This window comes from Haliotis asinina, chromosome 8, assembly GCF_037392515.1.
Source record: "Haliotis asinina isolate JCU_RB_2024 chromosome 8, JCU_Hal_asi_v2, whole genome shotgun sequence".
In the NCBI taxonomy this organism is placed as follows: Eukaryota; Metazoa; Mollusca; class Gastropoda; order Lepetellida; family Haliotidae; genus Haliotis; species Haliotis asinina.
The window spans coordinates 25908619-25931050 of NC_090287.1; the positions used below are offsets into that span (position 1 = coordinate 25908619).

Here is a 22432-nt window from a genome sequence, read left to right on the forward strand (position 1 = left end):
GGAGGCGATATGCCCGTCACATACATCCTAATGAAGATGCTAGCTGGAGATTACACCTGTGTAAGTGGAAGCTATGCAGAGAGCACTGAGTAAATAAGATGCGCTGATTAGTTAACACGGAAACAAAGCAATGTGCCAGTCAGACCTGATCAACCTGCATTGCGAAATTGCTTCGAAGAGCATCTGTATCTAAGAATAGACAGGAGATTGAGGACAAATGTTGTCGTCATGACCAACAGTACAAAATCGTGGAAGACGAAGAAGCGCTCATGTCTCATACTGCATCAAGTTGTTCGTTGCCACATTCTGTCATATTGCTCTGACATCGTCCTGTAAGCCATCTATTCTGGACTGGACAATCAGGTGACTGACAAAATGGACATCGATCCAGGCAATTGGCACACGATGGCACTCATCTCTTTCGCAATACCAGTGGTACCTTGCAGGTTTTAAAATAAAAAAGTTATCACTCCACTACACATCAAATTGTTGCTTTTGTAATTAGGGCAGTTAAGAGTGAGTGAGGTTAGTTTTACACCACGTGTGGCAATATTCTGGGGGAGAGACGGGGAGGCGGGCTTCACACATTGTACCCACGTGTCTTCGTCTTGACAAACAAAGTCTTCAACCACCAGGCTACCCAGCAACCAAGGGCAGTCAAGAAGCCTAAGACGTAAGTAATGTAAGTACTGGCATGGAGGAAGTGTCAGCTTTCTTCCTGTGTGAGATATGAATTCCTATCTACATCCAACAGCATTCCATGGAAGGTCATATGTACGTGGTGGTATTCTTCAACACCTCGTATCCTCTGTGTTCACATACAGATGTCCAGATAGCACAGGGGCGGCAATTATATTATACAGGCGTGTTGTAATTGCAGTATTAAAGTATGGGTATTGTGTCACGTGAAGGATTATCGCGCAACTTATCTCTACATATGTTCATGCATGGGTACAGCTCATTGTTCATGGATTTACAAATCTGCACCAAGTGTCCAATAGTTTAACCATGTGATACAAGTGATAATATCCCGGAGTATGATGCGGGTAGTTATTACCGGCGACAGACGCGGGTCACGGGGTTACCCTGATGACCTGATATGGATTATGTAAAACAAGGTGAATATTGCTATGACATGAACAACGTTATAGTCAATAAAGTACGTTTGAAGTAGTTCACGGAATTGTTGAGAGATGTGAGTACATGAGTGAGTGAGTGCGTTTTATTGTACGCACATTTAACAGTATTTCAGCAATACCACGACGGGGACACCAGAAATTGTCTTTACACATTAGTCCCCGAACCACGTCATTTTCCCCTCTGCCATGGATACTCTAGTATGAGTCTCCCTGGTACTTTCAAGCCCACTCTGCAATGCTAAAGCCTTAAATCAAGAAAGTCTTGATTTCCTCAGGTTCTGAATCTCTCGCCATCCCGGGGCTCCTTCTCAATCTATGTGGGATGGTTTGTTACTAACAAAATAAATTCAGAGTCTAAGCTTTAGTCCGATTACAACCATGTGGGGACTCAAGGCCGGATCTACGGTGTGACGAGCGAACGCTTTAACCACAAGACTACCCCAACAGGCATAACGTGCTAGGAGTATTGAAGTGTTGCATCACGTGCACATTTGTTTTAAAACTTCTTTAGTGATTTACACAACATCGGTCAGGGCATGCTCACACAAGCATAAAGCATCATATCACGATCAAACGGACTAGCTCAGTATGACATTGATGTTAGATAAATGTCATGGGCAGATAACTCTATTGTCAAACTCTACTGATATACAAACGCCACACTGAATTAGCCATAAGAGACTGACCACAGGTTCCGCTAGAGGTTCTGTCAAATTCGAAGTTACGATTCCACCTCCAACACCATCGGGGGGTAGCCCAATGGTTAAAGCGTTGATCTGTACGCTGAAGGGCCGAGTTCGATTCCCCACATGGGTACAACGAGTGAAGCCCATTTCTGGTGTTCCCGTCGTGATGTTGCTGGAATAAAAACCATACTCAGTCACGCCATCATGACATTGTCACACCATTGTCAGTCTCTTACCTGTATTGTGACCAGTCTAGATATTTCGAGGTCCTCGTGGCCGTTGTCGTAAACACGTTTGAGGTCGTCCTGCTTCCGCCGGAGCCACCTCTGTATGCCGACGATGGTGGAGTTGAGGTGCTGAAGCTCCTCCTCAGGGCTACGGGACAGATCTGAAAACAGACAATAGAAATCGAAACGACAATCGAAAATAGAAAGTTTGGCGTTTCTGACACTCACGTTTAACTGACTACGATAATACACGATTAACTAAATGATATCATTTATATCAATGAAGTAGTTTTACTTTAATTCAAAGACAGAAAAGGTATCCAGTTTCTTGACGGGCTCTCGCTATAGCGACTGGGTTTATGTAGCAATAGTCAACCTTTGTATGATCGGAATCTATCTTTAACACCGTCTGACATACAAAGAATATACCGTCGACATACTTCCCCGAAGTGACTTTCTCAATCAATACAACTTCGATCAGTTTCTTTGTAGTTGTTGTATCCGAGTTCATAGCTAATTTAGAAGTAACATCCCAAGTAGGCCCAAGTCACATTGAGGTGTTCAGAATAAGAAAGTAAATAACATGTAGTATTTAAAATACTGGTAATGAAGAAAGTCTCACAAAACTTGATAAAATAGTTTATATACAACATCATAAATGCTTTTAGATGATTACATTTGATGACAGTCAAAGCACATGACGTTGTTGGATATTTAGAACTTTTAAAAGGAAAGTTTAAGTGCTTGATATTTGTAACAAATGAGTAAGCAATCATATTGACGGCAGTTTTATGACATTACATAATCTCTCGTTTCTAGCTTCTCCAATATACACGTTTCTACTGGTGACTTTGGAGACCCGATCAAAACTAAACATGAAAACCTCTGTGCTTTATACAGGTGATACATGTGTAAAAATACTCAAATACATTTAATGTAACTTGCCAATCTTGGTGACACTATATTGTCAGCTTACTTCCTTTTCTAGAACAGATTCATTTCGAATCGCCCGATCTTCCCACACAAACCCGAATCTGTAGACATGTCATGCTTGCTCAACCCTGTATGTCCAACGTGTACAACCATTACTTTCCATTTGTTCAAGCATTTTGTGACATATTTTGTCATAACGATCATTTGGATCAATCAATATTTCTTTGACAGGATATATTGGCGCAATGGATTTATTGATTCTTGGGTCATCTGTAAGTGGTACTACAATAGGATATTCTCATTCCATTTACAATAACACGTCCTGCTTCAATGAAACGCGAAATGCTGACAGTCGATGGCTTCAACTCAAAACAGATCTATTTATTCAAGCGCAGTCATTTTTTAGAAAGATTTGCAACTATACACAGTGATAATGAGCAAACACGGTGCACGTGACGGTTAAACTTTTATTGCATGAATTAGATATATGATAAAATATACTGTTACAATGATATAAATATGTAGCCTATAAATTCCACTGATATAAATGTTGTATCACCTAGAGTGTTTCAATGGCCTTGACCAATACTATAGTCAGTATCGATCTGATTAGCCTCTTTATTACCCAATGTTGTTAAGTAGTGGCGAGACAACCAGACTGTGAAGTTTGTCCACTCATGTATGACTAATGGAAGCGGACAGAGGCGGTGTTAGCATGTTGAACCACTCAGCTTCCATTCATTTCATGCAGTGCTGCAGTCGGATTTTCACGCCGTGATTGTCTCCGGATTGTTGCTAAATGGATATGGCAACTCTATGCTGCTTAGCTTTCAGAGCTGAGTTTCCGCGCCGTTGTTAAAAAAAGTAGTGTTATAACTTGTTATTAACAGTGGTTGTTAATTTTCATTGATGGTGACGTCGAGTGGACGATATACTTCATTTGTAACACTTGATATGATCAGTTTAAACTATTTTTCATTCAAATATAAGTCAAATCGTAAAGGGAAGTTCTTCACACATGGAACCCGTCAGGTCAGTCGAACCAGAGTCTTCGGTGTTACAGGTGAACACTTTAACGAGCTTGAGGCTACCCCACCGTCCATCTAAAGTCAAAGGCGATTCCAATTCCATCTATAAAACCAAAAAGTACGTTGTTCATTCGGGAAAAAGCGTTTTGATGATTCAGCATAAATCCGACGTTCTTGCGTTACGCCTGCTCGTGATATAACATGCCTTCGCAATCAACATATCCCAGCATGGAGTAACGACTAACAGGTGACGATAACGAACTGCCATGAGAAGGTATACCAGTTTGCATTTCGGAATACGTTCGGAAATACTAGTAATTAGTGTAGACACAATGGTCAGGGTCGAAGGGCAGGATGCTTAATAGCACGGTTACTCCCTCACGTAGGGTTTGTGTTAACCTTTGATACAGGGTGAAAGAAGGGCTGACCGCCGAAGTCTGTTCGAGACAGCATATGCTGACGTTGTCTCATGTTTGATAGCCATCAATACATAATTAGTACATTGAACCCAGAGAACACGTAAATATCACGTTCTTAATGCAGCTCTGAAAAAAAAACATATGAGAGCTTGGTTGTTTGTTCAACGCCGCACTAGACAATATTGCAGGTATATGTCGGTGATCTGTAGAGAATTGGACCAGACAATCCAGTGATCAACAGCATCGACATCGATGCAACTGAGACACGATGACATGTATCAACCAATCCGACCACCTGTTCCCTCTTATAACAAACATGAGTTGCCGAAGACCAATTTCAACCTGGATCTTCATGGGTCTGTAACCGCCCGGGGAACGTGTAGATGAACCATGTTGACCGATTGTACTTCATAGGGAATAAAGACCTCGTGGTTGGATTGGTTGTGTGTACAATCCCTGAACCGCGTTAGTTTCACTTACCCTGGCACTTCCTCTTAAGAAGAACCTTAAATGAAGGTTTTCTTTTTGGGGCTTGTTTTTAGTTTTAAATGAGGCCGTTCGTTTCCACTAAAATGATGACTAAGCGTTAATCTATCTCGTAGTCAACACACGTAAGACTCGGCAGTGTCGGCACCCCAACAACACTGTCTGCATGAAAATGAGTGATTATTCAAACATACAGGCATGATTTTGTCTTCTACTTGGGCAAACCCCGGTTTGTTTCCTAATCCCTACCAGAACTATCAGCCGCCAGTGAGGGTCAAGGCCCTCGTTGGCCCAGAAACTATGCAGTGATCGAAAGACCTACATCCTGGATGTTCCAGTTGTCCTGTAACGTATTTTAAATCGGTCGTTGACAGGAACCTATTTCTTAACGTGTCAATAATAACCTTTCATCAATAACTGGCAAAACCATTACTTCTGTCAGAATATTTCATTGACAAATATTTGATCTCGCAGAAAAATGATCAATTTTCATTAACAATGTTTGTCAAAAGAGTGGAGGTGAAATAGCTTTTTTCATAGCCTAATCCTATTATCAGAGTATAACCAATATTATTAATCAACACTAAGCACACCCAATGAATACACGATAGCTTGGGGACATGGAATTATTCCTGGAGAAGGCAGACCTAGTTGTCGTCAAATAACCGTGGCTTATTGTGTCTGGTGGAGGCAGAATCCAGATCTCATTGTTCTTCCCGGGTACATCGAGGCGTGTCAGCCCGTGTTGGAGAAAAATGAAGTCATGCTCGTTTAGACAAACCACTAGCATATATCTGGTGTAAACGTAGAAACGTGATAACTGGGGAGAGTTTCACAAGGTTCCTGTACGCCTAGAGGAGGTAACTCAGCATTCATCTTATGAATATAGAGAAGGCTGGAGGGGGCATACTTGAAACTGAAAATACACACACTAAACCGATCACGTGGTTAAAGGACAACCTGAATCAAAGCAAAAAAAATCTCCACTTTCGTACTTGTTCGCAATCGTGTGAACGAAACAACAGATAGCAATATCATCGGTCAGCTTAGCTTGTCGCTGTAGCCTGTAACCCAGCGTTCAATAAAGCAAATAACAGCGATAAGACGATTAATAACAACATGCAATGAATGATCAACATCCAAAGAACACAAAACGTGCAGATAGCTGTCCATTTTTACCTGTCAGTTGAAACAACCTTTGATCCCTGTCTGTCCTTGTTAAACACGGTTGATAACCACAATGATTCTCTGGCAGTGGACGCTGACCAGTCTAAACATTCGCGCATGCCGATCGACACCACCATCCCATCACAAATCAGACTTATAATTTCGGTTTCCTGTTAGTAGCTATTTTGAGATTACAGATACACTGAAGGCGGTATGTCAATCTGGTTCTGTTCACTGACACGCGATAAGATGAGGAGGACTGAACATTGCACGTCACCTGTCTTTTGATGACCAGGGATCGGATCTATAAATACCTAGATTTTCTAAGGGATTTTCCATGTATGTTTGGTCAACGCCAATAAACGGTATCATTGTTCCCGTAAGTGAGGAATACGTCGAGAAAGTAGTTGAGTTTCATAGACACGAATGTAAATGACTGAGAGCAGTTACTCATTAACTTGTCAGCGTTTGGTGGGTAGCCTATTCTTTACAGCTCATCACGCGGAATTCCCACAAGAGCACAGTGTATGAAATCCCTTTCTGGTGTAACCTGTTGTGAAATGTGGGAATACTGCGGAGCCTATCTTCAATGACGGACTGATTCCAGTATTCATAATAAATGCGGAAACATTATGTAGCGCAAAATCCTACCACTAAGCGGGTTTCGAGTCCAGTTGTCAGTAAACGCTGATACTGCACCATTAATTTATATACCAGGTGTTCAGGAAGTAGTATGCTTGAAGACCATCATGTAAAAAACAAATAAATCATAAGTTTTTGTCATGAACTTATTCATGGAGACTCCCATGCAGGTTAGATAATATGAACTATTTTGCTTCTTCTTGCCGTAAAGATTTCAGACGGATATACTGTACTCTGTTTTGGATTAACTTGTAATTGAGACCAACGTCAATTGTCTTCCACCTTGAAGCTGATTATTGGTACACAAAACGGAAAGAGGGTATAGAAATTAGGTACACATTTCGTGTGTTGATTTGCGGGTGGTTTATGGAAAGAGTGTTTCTCCTAAATGCCGTGTAATTGGATGTATAGATCCTTTCAATCTGATGCCTTTCCCTGATTTGTTGTCTCATTACTAACGGTAAACTAATGGCAGCCGTCCACACTTAACTCAGAGCACTTGACAAACAGAGAATGCGGTGCCAAGCCACGAGACTAGCTCATTGTCCAAACACAAAGGATGGTGGCGATGATATCTGGTCCATCGAGCTGGACAGGTCATTTGACCGGTCAAGGCATTAAGATCAATAGCGTTGGGAAAACAAGGGAAAATGGAGGAGAACATGCATGTTGTCAGAATCTCTATCGACTATTCGTGACAATAACCGAACCAGTTAATGCTGTAAGTCATGACATTAATGCCAGCATGAACTAACGCGGAAAATGTAGTATCCCTTGCTTGTATCAGAGTGACGCATCCCGACATACTGGAGTCTTTTTGTCAAGTCAGAATGTTTGTTCAACGTCATCTAAGTGATCTTATTCGAAACTCTGGCAATCCTGGTGAAATGTCCTTGAAGTAAAGGATCGCGTCACAACTACTTACTTCTAATACGAAACATTTCGGTGTCCTGAACCACTGTACAAACTCGATAAGTCGTCAGTGGTGGACCTCCTTGTGAAGAGTCACATCTAGACGCGTTGCCATGGCGCGGCGCGTGCTTCAAGTTGGCATAAGGTATCGTTTACAAGAATACGCGTTCGTATATACGTAGGCGGACGAGCGAAGTAAAAAATCAATACAAGTGTGGCAAGAGATCGATCACATTCACGCCTACCTCGTAGATTAGGCAATTATACAATCATTCCATACCTCAACTGAATGCCAAACTTACATCAGGCATAATCCTTTTTCATAAACAAACAGCCCGACACATCATCTCAAACGTTACCGCACGTTAACGGGGAACGGTTCCTCTGTATGATTTATGAAACAAGAACCATGGATATTTAATCACACGGCCTAAATAATTACCAGGTGTATCATATGTAAGTCACGTGATTCTCATGAAAGGTGTTAAGATGCTGAAAATGGCGATCTATAATCGCTTACGCCAGTCCCTGAGCAATTACCCAATACATTATCGCCACCAAGTGTCCGCTGTGCAATATGTTGATGATCATGTGACGCTTATACCGATAAATTTCAGAAACGAGCCTGTTTGAAGTGACAAGGGGTAATTACGTTTGTTTGTCTTCCCAGGACTATAAGGCATGTACGTGCAGTCTGTGCCTTAAAATCTAGGGCGATGGGGTAACCTAGTGGTTATGGTCTCGGCTCGTCACACTGAAGATCCGGGTTCAATTCCCCTTATGAGCACAATGTGTGAAGCCCGTTACTTACAAACTAACTCACTCACTCTCTGCGTTTAATGATAACATGTCTTGTCATAATGAACGCAGACTACCGTATCCATATAGCCATAATTTTGTTTTATGGAAATTAGGGCGGCTTTAAATACAGTCATAAATTTGGGAAAAGAACAATGCCGGTCATATTTACTGTAAGTGATGACCAAATGGACTGTGAATGAGTTTGAGTTTCACGCCGCGCTCAACAATTGTCCAGCTATATGGCGGTCTGTAAAGAATCGAGTGTGGACCAGACAATCCAGTGATGTGCAGCATGAGCATCGATCTTGGGAACCGACGACACGTGTCAACCAAGTCAGCGAGCCTGACCACCCGATCCCGTTAGTCGCCTCTTACGACAAGCATAGTCGCCTTAATGGCAAGCATGGGTTGCTGAAGGCCTATTCTCCGACGGACCTTCACAGTCACCAAATGGACATTGACATTTATGACAATCTCTAAAAATACCCCGTGAAGATGCGAGTTAGAACCAGTCTTCAGCATCCCATGCTTGTCGAATAGAGGCGACTTACGGACTTACGACTTACGCTGACTCGGTTTATGCCTGTTATTATATCCTAGTTGTGTAGATCTATGCTCATGATTTCAATCACAAGATAATCTAAACCAGGCACGATGATTTATTTGGGAAATAGCTGAGTGCAGCGTTAAACAGATATTGTCCAAAATGTGACACACGATCCACCCAGTACCTGAAGTGAATCACCTAACCATTTGGTATGTATATAGAGAACAAAGCTTGCAAACACCTATACTTGAGTTTAGGGTGTCACGTCTGTAAAAGAACAACGCTATTGTTTTGCAAACGGGATCACTAACCATTGTGACCATACATGGGAAACGGCAAAGGCTGATCGCCAAATCGTTATTGGCTGAAAAAGGAAACACATAGTTGTAGTTTAGAATCGGGTAATGCTCCGCCCGATTCTGGAAAATTGTGCCGAATCAATAGTTTGTCATTCATACTTTAATTGAATGACCTCGATGGCCGATACCGATTGCTTGTGTCGAACAATAGTGGAAGCAAATATTCATTACACAGATTTCTAATTGTGTCAGATATGGTGATGAAGTCGGCAGGAATAATACCAGCGTTAACAAAGACGGATGCAAATCTTGCCGACCATGTGCACCTTGATCACAGCAACAAAAGCGCCATCTGCAGGCACTGAAACCAGGGTCTAAGACACCCATGGGAGGATCCGACAACACGCGTAAAGCACGAGGCTTCAGGTTACCTGATCGATCGTACAGGTAGCCGCACGTGACTGAGACATTTAATTCCGCAAGTCACTAACCTCTGAAACAAGATTAGCATTCTCTCACCACACGATATCAACTGAAAGGCTTCGCGTCAGTCATCAATAAAATACGGAGTACGGTTTGGCGTAGTCCGACCAGATTACAATGACCCAAGAAGACGACCCAGTTACAATTTCTGATTGCGTCTTTGCGTTCAGCGGATCATTTCAGAAAGATAATTCTAAACGTAGAAACACGTTGTTTCGAACACGTCTTGAGTCAACCGCGCCTTTTCAGAACATGCCTACCACAAGGTTCTATTATAATGTGGTCAGACAGTAGTGTTAGTAGCGTGGGTATTGATAAAAGGTGTTGGGTGTCTTCGAGACATGATGCAAGCATGGTATATCCGTCATTATCGAGCGGTTTCGTCTGTCAGAGGGATACTACTGGTATACTACAGAGAATCTGTTAATGGCTGAGTCGGCAATAACTGGCTTGGTTATAAGCAGACATATCGATCCGTACGCATTACTGTTCTAATTTTTATAGCATCCTTAGCAGGTGATACCAAGGAGGGGCAATTTTCCACTTATTAGCAGATCTGCCTCTTTAACGGAGAACACAGACGGATGGTAGTGACAACAGACTCACCTGGAACGGTGACACACGTGCGCTCTGGTTCACATGGTAACCTCCTTCACGGTACCAAAGTCCAAGCATCAGTGTCACAGATGGTCTTGAAGATTCCACGAGTGCACAGTTTACAAGGTTCAATATACGCGACTCACAAGACGGCATCAAATTAGGGATTGAGAAATATTCCAGAAATCTGACACGTGCGGAATGGTCAAGGCTAATGTCAGGGCATGCTGACCAACTGGGGACGTTCACAGACACTGATGAAATTTGGATGGTTGCAATGAAAATCAATAAACATTACCACACAGCGGCCCTCCTTTGGAGGGAGGATCACTGATTGCTACACAGAGAGAAGGGATAGCTTCAACATCAGTGAGGGTCCGGCTGCACATTAGAACGATGCGAAAAACATGCATTCAGTACACGCTGCACGTACTGACATACATGCCTACTGTTGCATGTAGTTGTAAATTTATAAACACTTTGATTGGTCGCGTTCATCGAAATGTGAAAAACTCCGTGCATTAATTAATCCTAATGACGAGATGTCGCCACGTTTTTCAGTAATTTTTAATTATGTTCAATGTATCATGATCATCGTATCAACATAGTATCTATCGACATACATATTTTAATAAAATTGTGTACTTACATGTATTCAACATGTTTATATTACATAACTTATTTTTTCGTAAAACTACATAAATGCGAAAAAGAATTCAACATAATCTGTACAAACTAAGTACGTTCTTTAATAAATGTATATGAACCAGCATGCGTGAAATGGACGAATCGACCTGTCAAGCGGAATTGGATGACGTCGAGCCAGAGCAGGATTGCAGAACACTGTTCCTATCAGAATGTCTTTGACTGACCCAGACAAGCAGCGACATGTGACTCACTGAGATGACACTGTGGAGAAGACAGGGCAATCTGACCTAACTGACCATGTAAGGCGCCCCCAGGTCCAGTCAGTACAGCTATAGCCTGACGTCGTCAACTGACCACGCGTAGGACAATGCACCCGCGTTATTAGACTAAAACGTTATCGACAACGTTGTCTCCATGACCGTTTACAATAAAACCGATCCCAAATTACGTGGATAGTGATATTATCAAGCATTTGACCGTATGAACATCAAAGGGATTGGCAAAGGCTGAATGTTTGTGCTGGCTAGCGTTACGTCGGAGCACTTCACCGTAGGTATTTACCTTCAGCGCTGACAGAATAGGGTATAACCGGGCATAAACCAGAAGTTTAAAATACGGGTCAGCGGTGATATGTTTTATGTAACGATGAGTGGCCTTTGTTCTAAAGATGGGTGAGTTTAGGGTTCGGGGGTTAGTATGGTTGAGGGACGGTACATCTTTGTAAAGAAAGGATTCGAATAAATGAATTACTCTAGGAAACTAACCTTTTTAACCTTAGTTCAGCCCAAGGAGTACCGAGGTCCTTACAAGAAGATCTTACACCTCTACAAGTTTACACTTCCACAGGCAATAAGTCTGAAGTCACAGATGTCCATCCGCCAGGCTGTAATGCGTCTGTTACAGTCCCAAAGGTACTCAATTACACTGGTATTCTGGAAAGCAGGGGCACATGGGAGCCACTCACCAACGGCCATTATGACAAAGTAGATCTGCAGAACAAGTGGGTGCTAACTAGTACATGTCTACTGCATAACTCGTCATTAATGTATGTGCTCGTCCATTAAATAATTGACTAATTCTGAGCAGTTGTTACTTGGTGATATATTTATTCATATCAAGTCAGTGTGACAAGGCATGGGGATTATGTATTATGCTGCACCGCTACCTAGATGTTGGGACTGTCTCAAGGGATGGTATGAATAATACACGGACGTGATATTAACTAACACGCCCGACAGAACAATAATCTGATAATTATTATTGGTCCCATTTATCACCTAGATGTGCTAATAAACAGTCGATCGTCGTCTGATACTGGTCTAATTACCTTCTTGAACAATGTTACTGGGTTGAGTAAATATTTACTCACCTGTTTAGTTCTATTATTATTTATAGGAGTGTTTCTTGAGCAGTATTGTGTGTGTGTATTGTTGGTTGGTAGGACAAACCGAGACATTTCCGACTTCTGTGAAATAAATCGCAGTGATGAAAGAGATGTGTAAAGTGAGAGTGATGTTTGGTTGCTTGTTTTTTCACAGCCGCACTCGGCAATATTCCAGCTATATGGTGGTGGTAGTAAGTACACACTGAGTAGCCGAGTCCAATCCAGTGATCGAGCATGTGTATCGATCTACGCAATGGGAAAGTAATGTGTGTTTGGTGGAAATGAAAGCATGTTCTACCACTAACGATGATTGAAGTGACTTTGGAAGTAATTTCTGCCATTTTGTGTGATGGAGAAGTGACGATAACAGGGATTTGTGCTTTTACTTTTCGTGTAGTGAGTGAGTGAGTTACATTTTATCGTTACCTCGTCAATATTTCAGCGATATAGTAACGGGACTGTTGATATAGAAGTGACGATGAAAGCAACGCCTGTCATTACATAGGGCGTAGAAGTGACAATATAAGTAACGCCTGTCATTACCCAGGACGGAGAAGTGATGATGTATGTAACGCTTGTCATTACCTAGGACGGACAAGTGACGATGTAAGTAATGCTTGTCATTACCTAGGACGGATAAGTGACGATGTAAGTAACGCTTGTCATTACCTAAGGAGGAGAAATGACGATGTAGGGAAACTTCTAATTTATCACTGCTTAATGTGGAGAAGTGACGATGCCAGTAATATCTACATTGCTCGACAAAAGGAATAACTCAGCTTTCAAGTACCTAATCGTCTATCCTTTTGGTTTGTTGTTTAAAGCCAAACTACAGCTATATGACAGTGGTCTGCATATAATTGTATCTGGACCATATATCCCAGTGATTAATGGTGAGCATCGATCTACTCAGCTGAGATACGATGACATGTTAGAAACCCTTATCCACCCAGTCTAATGTTTCGTCGAGAAAGATACCATCAGCTCCAGCATTTGGTGCCATGATTTCTCATATTCTAATGTTCAGTGGAGATTAGCGTTTTCAATGGTTTCATCATGCTTACACATGCATGGAAAGTAAAGCTTTCATAAGAGTGAATGGCTATGTTAACTCCGTTTGAAAAACATTCCAGCAATTCATACATTGTACACATGTAGGGAGTAGAACCCGGGTGTTCGGAGTGATGAGCGAACGCTTTAACCACTACCTAACCGACCCGTTTTATTGATGACATGGGAAGAACATTTCCAGATATGACGCATCAGTGACAACTGCTTCCCCTCTTTTGACCCGTGGTTTTAAGGCGAACAATTGTGTAGCCTGTGCGTGTATTTATGATAGTTTCCGGGGAGGTATAATACCTCGACCTTTGCGCGAATATATCGTATAATCAGTTTTGATGATCCATTTATACATCCTTCTGATGAAGCCGGAATCGTGTAATGGACTTCGCTGTCGGTAATTATTTCTTTTGATTGAGAAAATAGCTCTGTCGTTTTAATTGGAACGGTGAATTGGCGATAGTAAAGTTAATTCTGTCAGTATGCCTAGCAGGGAAGATTTCTATAGGATAAACTTTGCCTGAGAAAACAATTTCGTTTCATAGTTCTCCATGGAACCCCTTCACAATAGAAACCATTTTAACAGTTATTCTTCGGCGGAGAAATAATATCAATCAAATATAATCTTCTAACTACAGATCTGTATTTATCAGGATCACGCTGGAGAAGCAAATTGGCATTCATAGCACTAGGGTGGTGCCTGGCAACCAATACATTGAGTGATCGTCTTGTCCTTGCATGGCTCACAGTGCAGATCCTGGTCCCCCGCTGGACACAGATGACATACTCAGATATAACACGATACTATACGTTGCCATACAATAACTGGCCTTAGTACCATATACACGGATCAGCGGCCTTCTGGTAACTGCTCCTCTTTCATCGTCAAACTGACATCCTCCCATGTGGATGTAATACCTTGAAGCATTATAATAATGGTTTTAAATATGATATATCGTGTTTTAATACGTGATAATTTACCCAGGGGAGCCCTGCCAAAGATTTAGTTTGATTCGCTACAATTCCTGAAGCCCACCATAGCACTGTGTTCATGTGGTCGAATGACCTGTAAAGACTTCTACTAGGGGTCAGGATCGTGGTGGTTAAAAATTTACAACCAATGTTTGTCCCGTGAAAAGTTCAAGCGCAGGTGATCATGAAATGGTTTTAATTTAGGATGAATTTCAACGTCTGTCAATCATCATAAAGTAATGCATCAAGATCCGTAGACAACAAAGCCATGTGTCAGGGTTACCTGTACTCGTCACTGTCAGTATCCCTGTAGCAGATTCAGTGTTGATGTTACTCGCTTTACACAACACGTTCTGGTACACACAGACCTTGATGACATTGATCAGTGCCCCTCACGAGTCTATAAAAACACCGCCCCCGTGTCCATACCGGTAATAGATGTCCGCCTGGGCTGGCCGTGTCACTCCGGACAGCGTGATAAAGAGGTTATGTCACTGTCAATGTTGACATTTCCTGATAACACATATGTACCAGGCTTCTGACTGACAGCTCTCAAGATAATGCCCAACTGTGATCTAAAACACCGATTGCCTTATGCAACCAGTGGAAATATGGCATAATTGTGTTGATGAGTGGCCTAAGATGGCTTAGTTGAACTTCTACATGATAGACATACTGTACAAATCCAGATAAAATGGATTATACGGTACTCTACGTAACTGGGACACGGTCAGCTCTGATTGATCTTGAACCCAGATAAAACTTGTAATCAAATTGTCCCTGAAGTTCATCCAGAGGTGAGGTGGTGTTTATTTAAAAGGTCAAGTCCAAACGGGGGCAGAGCAAATTGATTTCAGTCAATCGTTTCCCTTGAAAGGGTGGTAGGTTTGGCTTGAAAATACAAACATGAAATGGTGGTTCACATTCGTCTTTACATGTGATCTGTGACCATAAGAACTGACACAGTCCCTCAGCTCATACGAGAGCCAGCAGTTCAGTCTTGACAACAGGAACAACGGGCATGTAAAGAATATGGATGATTTGGGCTTAACTATACTTTGGAAATGGCCCAGTTAAACCATGTGTATCTGTTATATCAATTATACCACAGCGTCTATCAAAGTTTGACGACGCACACGTGAGGTGTCTGTTAGGACGTCAGCATATTTCAGAGTAGCTGAGAACTTAGCCTCTGTTGTGTATTGCTATGTTTGGTTTGCCAATAGAAACAACATGCATGTAACGTAGGTGAATGAGTTCGTTTTAACTTCATTTTGAAAATAGTCCATTTTACAGCAGGGCTAGACTAACAGTTAGTCTCTGAAATGAAAATATTTTACTGAAAAAACGTCCATAGTGAAAAAACATAATATAATGAAATGGAGCCCTGAGACTTTCTTCATCTGAAGCTATGGAAATCTAGACTTGCTAGATTTTCTAGATTTGCGTGGGCTTTCTTGGATATTTATACTTCAGGGTCTGTACGACAGACTACAGCAGGGCCTACAGGTGTTTGACGACGACATCGTAATGTAGCTGCCAACACGTCATCATACTTCAGAGCAGCGGTTAATTTAACAAGTGTTGTGTATGCTTGTATCTTCGTTATAAAATGTGGATTATCAGACAGATCTCATAGAAAGCCAAACAGCAAGGTAGGCAGCCACACATCTGGCATATACATTTGGGTTTATGATATATCTGTTTTACCATTGTGTAGTCTAATGCTGTACCTTTGTATCTTATGTTTCAGCTGATATACAGGGTAACACACATTTTACAGTTATGATGTCAGATAATCAGGAACCTGAACCAACGAAGACAACATAAATATTATTACTTTTACCAGAGACAAGGCAGTTCATGATAAATCGCGGGTATTGCCCATTGTAATGAACTATCAGTGGATAATCACCAATCATATCTGTGGTTATTTCAAGTTTCAAAGTGTGACTATGCAAATATCAACACTGAAAGGAAACACTGTATGTTATGAGAGACATTTTATTACATTTACCACAAGTTTTAGGAGTTGTCTCCTGGTCTGGAATTTCAATGAAGACATACACCTGTAATGTCCAAGATATGGAAGATGACAAATTACTGAGCTGAGAGAGTGAGTTTACTTTTACACCGCTTTTTGCAATATTCTAGCAATATCACGGGCACACCGTAAGTGGGTTTCACAAATTGTACCAATGTAAGGAATCCAGCCCAAGTCTTTGGGATGACCAGCGAATCCTTTAACCACTAGTCTACCCCACATACCCGATACAAAGCTAAGCATGCAATTGATATATAAACAGTACTTACACCAAGCTCTGTATCTTTCAAACTTTGCCTCAACGCTTTCAGGCTTTCTCTTCTTCATTTGTTGCTGTCGAACACTTTGATACGAGAGTGTCCATTTGCGAGTGTGACGTAACATATTACCCTCGGACCATGTTCTTGACAGTTTCCCACCGGTGGACGTCTTCTCGATGGCGTCCATCCGGATATCATTGTCAAAACTTGTACTCATTCCTGCCATTGGGAAGCGAAATGTTGGAGAAGAAACTGGCATTCCTGTTTTTTCTGCTCAGTTTCTTGTGTTCCTTGTTCTTAAGCACATAACTTTAGTGCTTGTGTGTATCTGAAACAAACCTTCATAAAATTAGAACGCATATTCACATAGTTGCAAGTTCCTTTCTAACGGTGAAATGCATCTTTGAAAGGTATACGTACATATACCGCAAGAACAGATATCTTGTCTACCTCCAGTTTATCATGTTTGTGTACTAAACAGCAAAAGAAACGCAAGTTTCGAAAAGATGAAATCTCAAAAACAATAAGCGTTCGTGTTTATATCTTCAATTTATACACTTGACACAGAGTTGCGTTCCTTTTTCTATTCCGTATATCATTGTTAATATTCATATACATTAATTTACATTCCTTCAACTGCATGCATGATCTGTCAGACTTGTCGGCATCAGATTGGACAGGCTTCAACTGGAGTGGTAAACAACCACGATATCTAGAGGACTTCATGGAACATCAGCATTAACCTTTTTTCACACTATAAAGTTTTTAAGTGAGTGAGTTTAGTTTTACTCAGCAATATTCAAGCTATATGGCGGCGGTCTGTAAATAATCGATCGAGTCTGGACCAGACAGTCAACAACATGAGCATCGATCTGCGCAATTGGTGCCAACCAAGTCAGCGAGCCTGACCACCCGATCACGTTAGTCGCCTCTTACGACAAGCATAGTCGCTTTTAATGGCAAGCATGGTTTGCTGAAGGCCTATTCTCCCCCAGAACCTTCACGGGTCGTAAAGTTTTTTAGTCAGCTGTAAGAGCTGTTTTCTTGTAATAATTAGAAATAAACTTTTCAAAACTGAAACAGGAAACATTATCGCATAAAATGCAACTGTTTATCGGTTGCTTCCAACAGAAATTTCCGTTTGAAACATGAAGGGCGTGCTGTTAAAGGAGGAGGGACGTCTCATAATACATTATTTGTGAAATGGGACATGGGTACGTCCTGCATAGCGAATATCGAATCAATGGAAAATAGGTAGTCAATGTCCCAAATCCAACACGACTAAAGTCAGCTTATGTCAGGAATGTATTATCTGCGATGCTTTTTCATTCATTCATTCATTCATTCATTCATTCAAATACGATCATTCTATTCCTTGAACTAAATGTCCGTCTAGATATTGGAGGAAGTGAAAAATAGTTTCATAGTGGCTCGGTACACCGAGGGAGAACCAACCTCGAAATAATACCACCAGCTATATGTTAAATATACCTGTATTTGAACTTACTATGTGTTAAAGACACCTGTAATTTGAACGTATTTCCTTTACATCAACACGTCTTCGATGTTTTTTTAATCACGCGACACTGAGTAACCTGACAAGCTTATTGAAAGCAGTGCGTCATTAGATCAAGCGTCCTGAGAAATGTTAAAGGGAAATATGACGTGTATGTTGAGCAAGACTCTATCTGATAATAATGATGTGCCATGACCTACACTGATTAGCCAACATTGTGAAACCTGCGACAACTACTATAACGGCCACAAGGATTCTTACGTTTAATCAACGTTCGATGAAGGAAGATTTTAGTACCTTTAAAGCTCTTGGAGATATCCTCACAATCAGCCTCATAATCCTAGCCTGGCCCGTCGATATGGTACACACTTGAATTCAAACCGAGCGCCACTTGGTTGGTTGACAAGCAGGTAAATAAAGTATGTAAGCACGTGATCACGAGGAATATGACCCGAAGTCATGTGACGTCACTTCTCGAGGACGGAGAGACTGTTCACATTTATTAAATGCCTTTTTGCGAAGGTGTGGCGTGTTTAAATGCTGGATCACACTGTATGATTCGAGGCGCTTGTGGCCACGTGTGTTAAATATAGGTGTCTGGGATTAAAACGTCCTCGTATACCTGTGTGTATATAAATTTAGGCTAACCAGTTAGATATTCGAAAGGCGATACATAGCCAGTACGTTACGCAAGTTTAACTCGTTTAACAAACATCCTTCCTTCAATGATACCTGCTGGCTGTTACAGTTTCAAACATCTGCCCGGTGGTAGGCTATTTTTACAAAATAACAATCTACAAACAGATTATCCAAGTTTATAGTCATTTCTAAGTTACATACAAGGGAAAAAGTGCACTCTTGAAACAAGAAGGACGTGACTAAAAACTCCATGGTTGTCACGGATGGTCACGTTCTGTTACGGTATCCCAAGGGCACATAACGTCGATCGCACTATCATGCATTAACTGTCCGCTGTGGTATAGGCTGACGATACTGACAGTCAAAAGAAAGTATTCACATCTGAAAATTACAATAGTTGTTGAAACGTTATAAGCCTGAAAACGTTCTCAGTAACACTGCAATCCTTAAAGTGAAAAAAAACCCCAAAACAAACAAAACTACTCGTACCAAATACCGTTAATACATCACCATTCAATAACCACTTGTTTGGTTCATATTAGCTACACCCCAAAAAGGCTGTACACTTTGTTTTGCACGTCAGGTTTTTTTTATAGACCTACCGGGGCCCCGGTATATTTTCCTTTCTTGTAAGACAGACAGGGATTTCTGTTAACAAGGGGATAGCGCAGGGTCAGTGTTAATCTGTTTTCACTGTACTTATGACAAGTCGAGCACCTTTCCTGTGAATCTATTTCAGTCGATTTAATATTTGTTGACACCTTAGAGAAAACATTTCTCAATATTGACCAATCAGACATAAGATTCTTGCTAACATGTCTCTTCAGCTGTAAACAACCTAAGTCTTAGTTCAAATATGTTTCAACAAGCTGAACTTCATTAAGAAAATTTGGATTAGTGTGGCTTTTGAAGTGCGTTCTCCAAAGCCTTAGGGGACGCATTCCTTCACACGTACCCCGGGGCTCGGTTACTCTGGGAAGGTGACCACAGCTGACCGGTAGTAAGGACCGGTACAGCGTCTGTCAGGTGAACGGTCACATGGCGTTTAAGACAGATGCTTCACATAGGAGTATTTATGTAGCGTTTTACGGTGTTTTATTTTTTCCGCGAAGGTCTGTCATCGTCGACAGTAAATTATAAAGAATCTAGGCTATTGTTGGGATGCATTATTATACATTCCTGAAATTGTTCCGTTTATACTCTGAATAAATTACCTTCATCACACCCAAAGACCATATACCTATATGTGTAGATTCTAAATACGCGATTTAGAAAGCATGTGAGTTGTTACCTATGTTCTTTGAGTGGGCCTCTATGTGTGATTTGTATGTCGTTTGATAAAAATGCAGTCGCGTGTGACTTCGTAAGTGTGTCAAAAGTATACCATTCTTCTGCATGATATACTATTTTTCTTCAACATCCTAACATCTGGCCTATCGTCCGGACAAACAACACAGACCATCTAAACACATTCCCAATAAAACAGCTTCGTCTGACAGCAATGTCCGGTCGAAACTAGGTCAAGGGGGAAACAAATGACCACTGTCCGAAATTTTGACACATGATAAATCAAAGTATAAAAGACACTTGCTGAAAACATATGTTCGTTTTCAATGATAAATGTAGTGTATTGCCTATTTATATATTGTGTAACGTCCTCAAGAAGCTGGAAATAAGCACACATGGCAATAGATAACAACTGTACCATGGTCACGGTACTCGACGGTACAATGACCAGAGCTTCTTCTCCGACTAACTTGCTCTCAGACTGGTATGTGACTGTTTCTGTACAAATGGAGAACGTTCAAAAGTGGACTTACCTATTTCCTGGAGGTGTTCTTAATTTAGACAGAGGCACGAAACATATTCCATAACTCCGAAATGGTCCCCTGGACCGGCGTCCTCTATACGGACTCTACAATCAACTTGGTCACAAGTGCTATCTGAGAGTCCCGTCACGCGAGAAAACGCGCGGATTAGTGTAGGCTACTGTTGTTCCCCGCTATTAGGACAGGTTTCATCAACATCAGATGAGATTGCGTGTAAATGCATAAACTTAAATGGTGTAGTTTTAAAGCTAAGTTTGAACATTTGATTCTATTATTTTTGAGATTTTCTGTATCTGGGGTCGCGTAATACTGAGGAAGGTTTTCTTAAAATCTACCAAGCATGTCGGAGGTGTCAAGTTACCCGCCTTTTGTCTACAAAGATGGCGGCATTGTGTCGTCTGCAGCTGAAGACAGTGCTTTTTTAACAGTTGAGTGACCAAAGGTATTTTATCACAGACTCCATCAAAATACTTCATTCTGGATTTCGTCACTTCAAGGCTGTAATTTATACAGTCAGGGAAATTTGGTATACTTTTGAAAAAACTGTCAAACCCAGCTTGTTCCATATTACATATAGACGTATTTTACTGATTTCATGTCTTGTGAGTATAAAGAAATAAAGAGTAAGTAAATGTGTTTTCTGTCCTCAAATATCAGGTTGTCAACATGAGGATGATGTAAATGAATTGTAAGATATATTTAACATTCAAATTGAACGTTAAAATCCGTTTGCGACATCAAATTCCCTCTCAGTGTCACTCCACAACAGGGTTTTGGAGTGATATTCGCAACAAATGCATGTAGTTATTTTCTTGAAAGACAAGTTGAGGAGTTGAGACATGAGACATCTTTGGCAAACTGGATTTTTCCAGTCTCTGTAAGCAAAGAGACTATCTACATACGTCTCTCTCTATGATGAAAAAGAGTTTTACACACACAAAAATGGAATCGCGATTCGCTTTTATTTGAGGGGCTACATCTCAGAATAGAACTATATGTAATGGTGGAGTCTGGACAAAACAATTCCATTATTGGATAGTCTTGACGGATACGTCGTTTGGGAAGTTCCTTGGCACTTGTGACCTCACGGTGGATGTTCTCGTCAGTATTTTAGTGAAAAACTAATACGATGAATGGGTTTTGACTAATGAGGCCTGAAAAGGTATGGGAAATGAGTTTCATAAGTTCTCACGTTAGGGTAAGTGAAGTGAACGCTGTCTGCCATGTCCTTACTTCCTGTAACTCGATCAAGACGGGGGGCATGAAAGAACAGTGGGTCATAGCATTGACAGCGAGCGATGGTACAACCTCTGTGTGTCCGTGTGTGTGTGTGTGTGCTCGCACGTCTCTGTGTGTGTTGGTGTGTTTGTGTGAGTGTGTGTGTGTGTTACCAATGTCCACCCCATCAGACAGTCATTATTAAGACCGTAAGCAATAAACCAATCTGTTCTTGAACAATCTGTGAACAATCCACGTTACCTTGGAACAGTATCAATAAATTATAAACAAGTCCTCCTTTATTGTATTGTCAGATATCAGGACCTGTTCTTCCTCCCAACGCCCAAAGATCTGGCTAAAGATTTGTAATGCACCATTATATTGTAACTCACTCCCCCTTCCTTATCAAAACTACAATGGGACTGCGTTATACTAATCACCTGGATTCCAAAGGTCAAATAGATATTTAATCTTTGGTAATAGGCTTATTTCAT

General features: G+C 41.1%; 1 protein-coding gene across 1 annotated transcript in view; it reads right to left on the reverse strand.

Moving 5' to 3' along the window:
• Positions 1–20799, reverse strand: part of LOC137295367 (nuclear migration protein unc-83-like) — a 134407-nt gene extending 113608 nt beyond the window's left edge. Inside the window, exons 1-3 of the mRNA XM_067826688.1 lie at positions 20712–20799; positions 16746–17064; positions 2062–2213 (exon numbers count right to left, since the gene is read on the reverse strand). Of these exons, the coding sequence (XP_067682789.1) occupies positions 2062–2213; positions 16746–16995 (402 nt within the window). The 5' untranslated portion in view covers positions 16996–17064; positions 20712–20799. The remainder of the gene's footprint in view (positions 1–2061; positions 2214–16745; positions 17065–20711) is intronic.
• Between the last annotated feature and the right edge of the window lie 1633 nt (positions 20800–22432).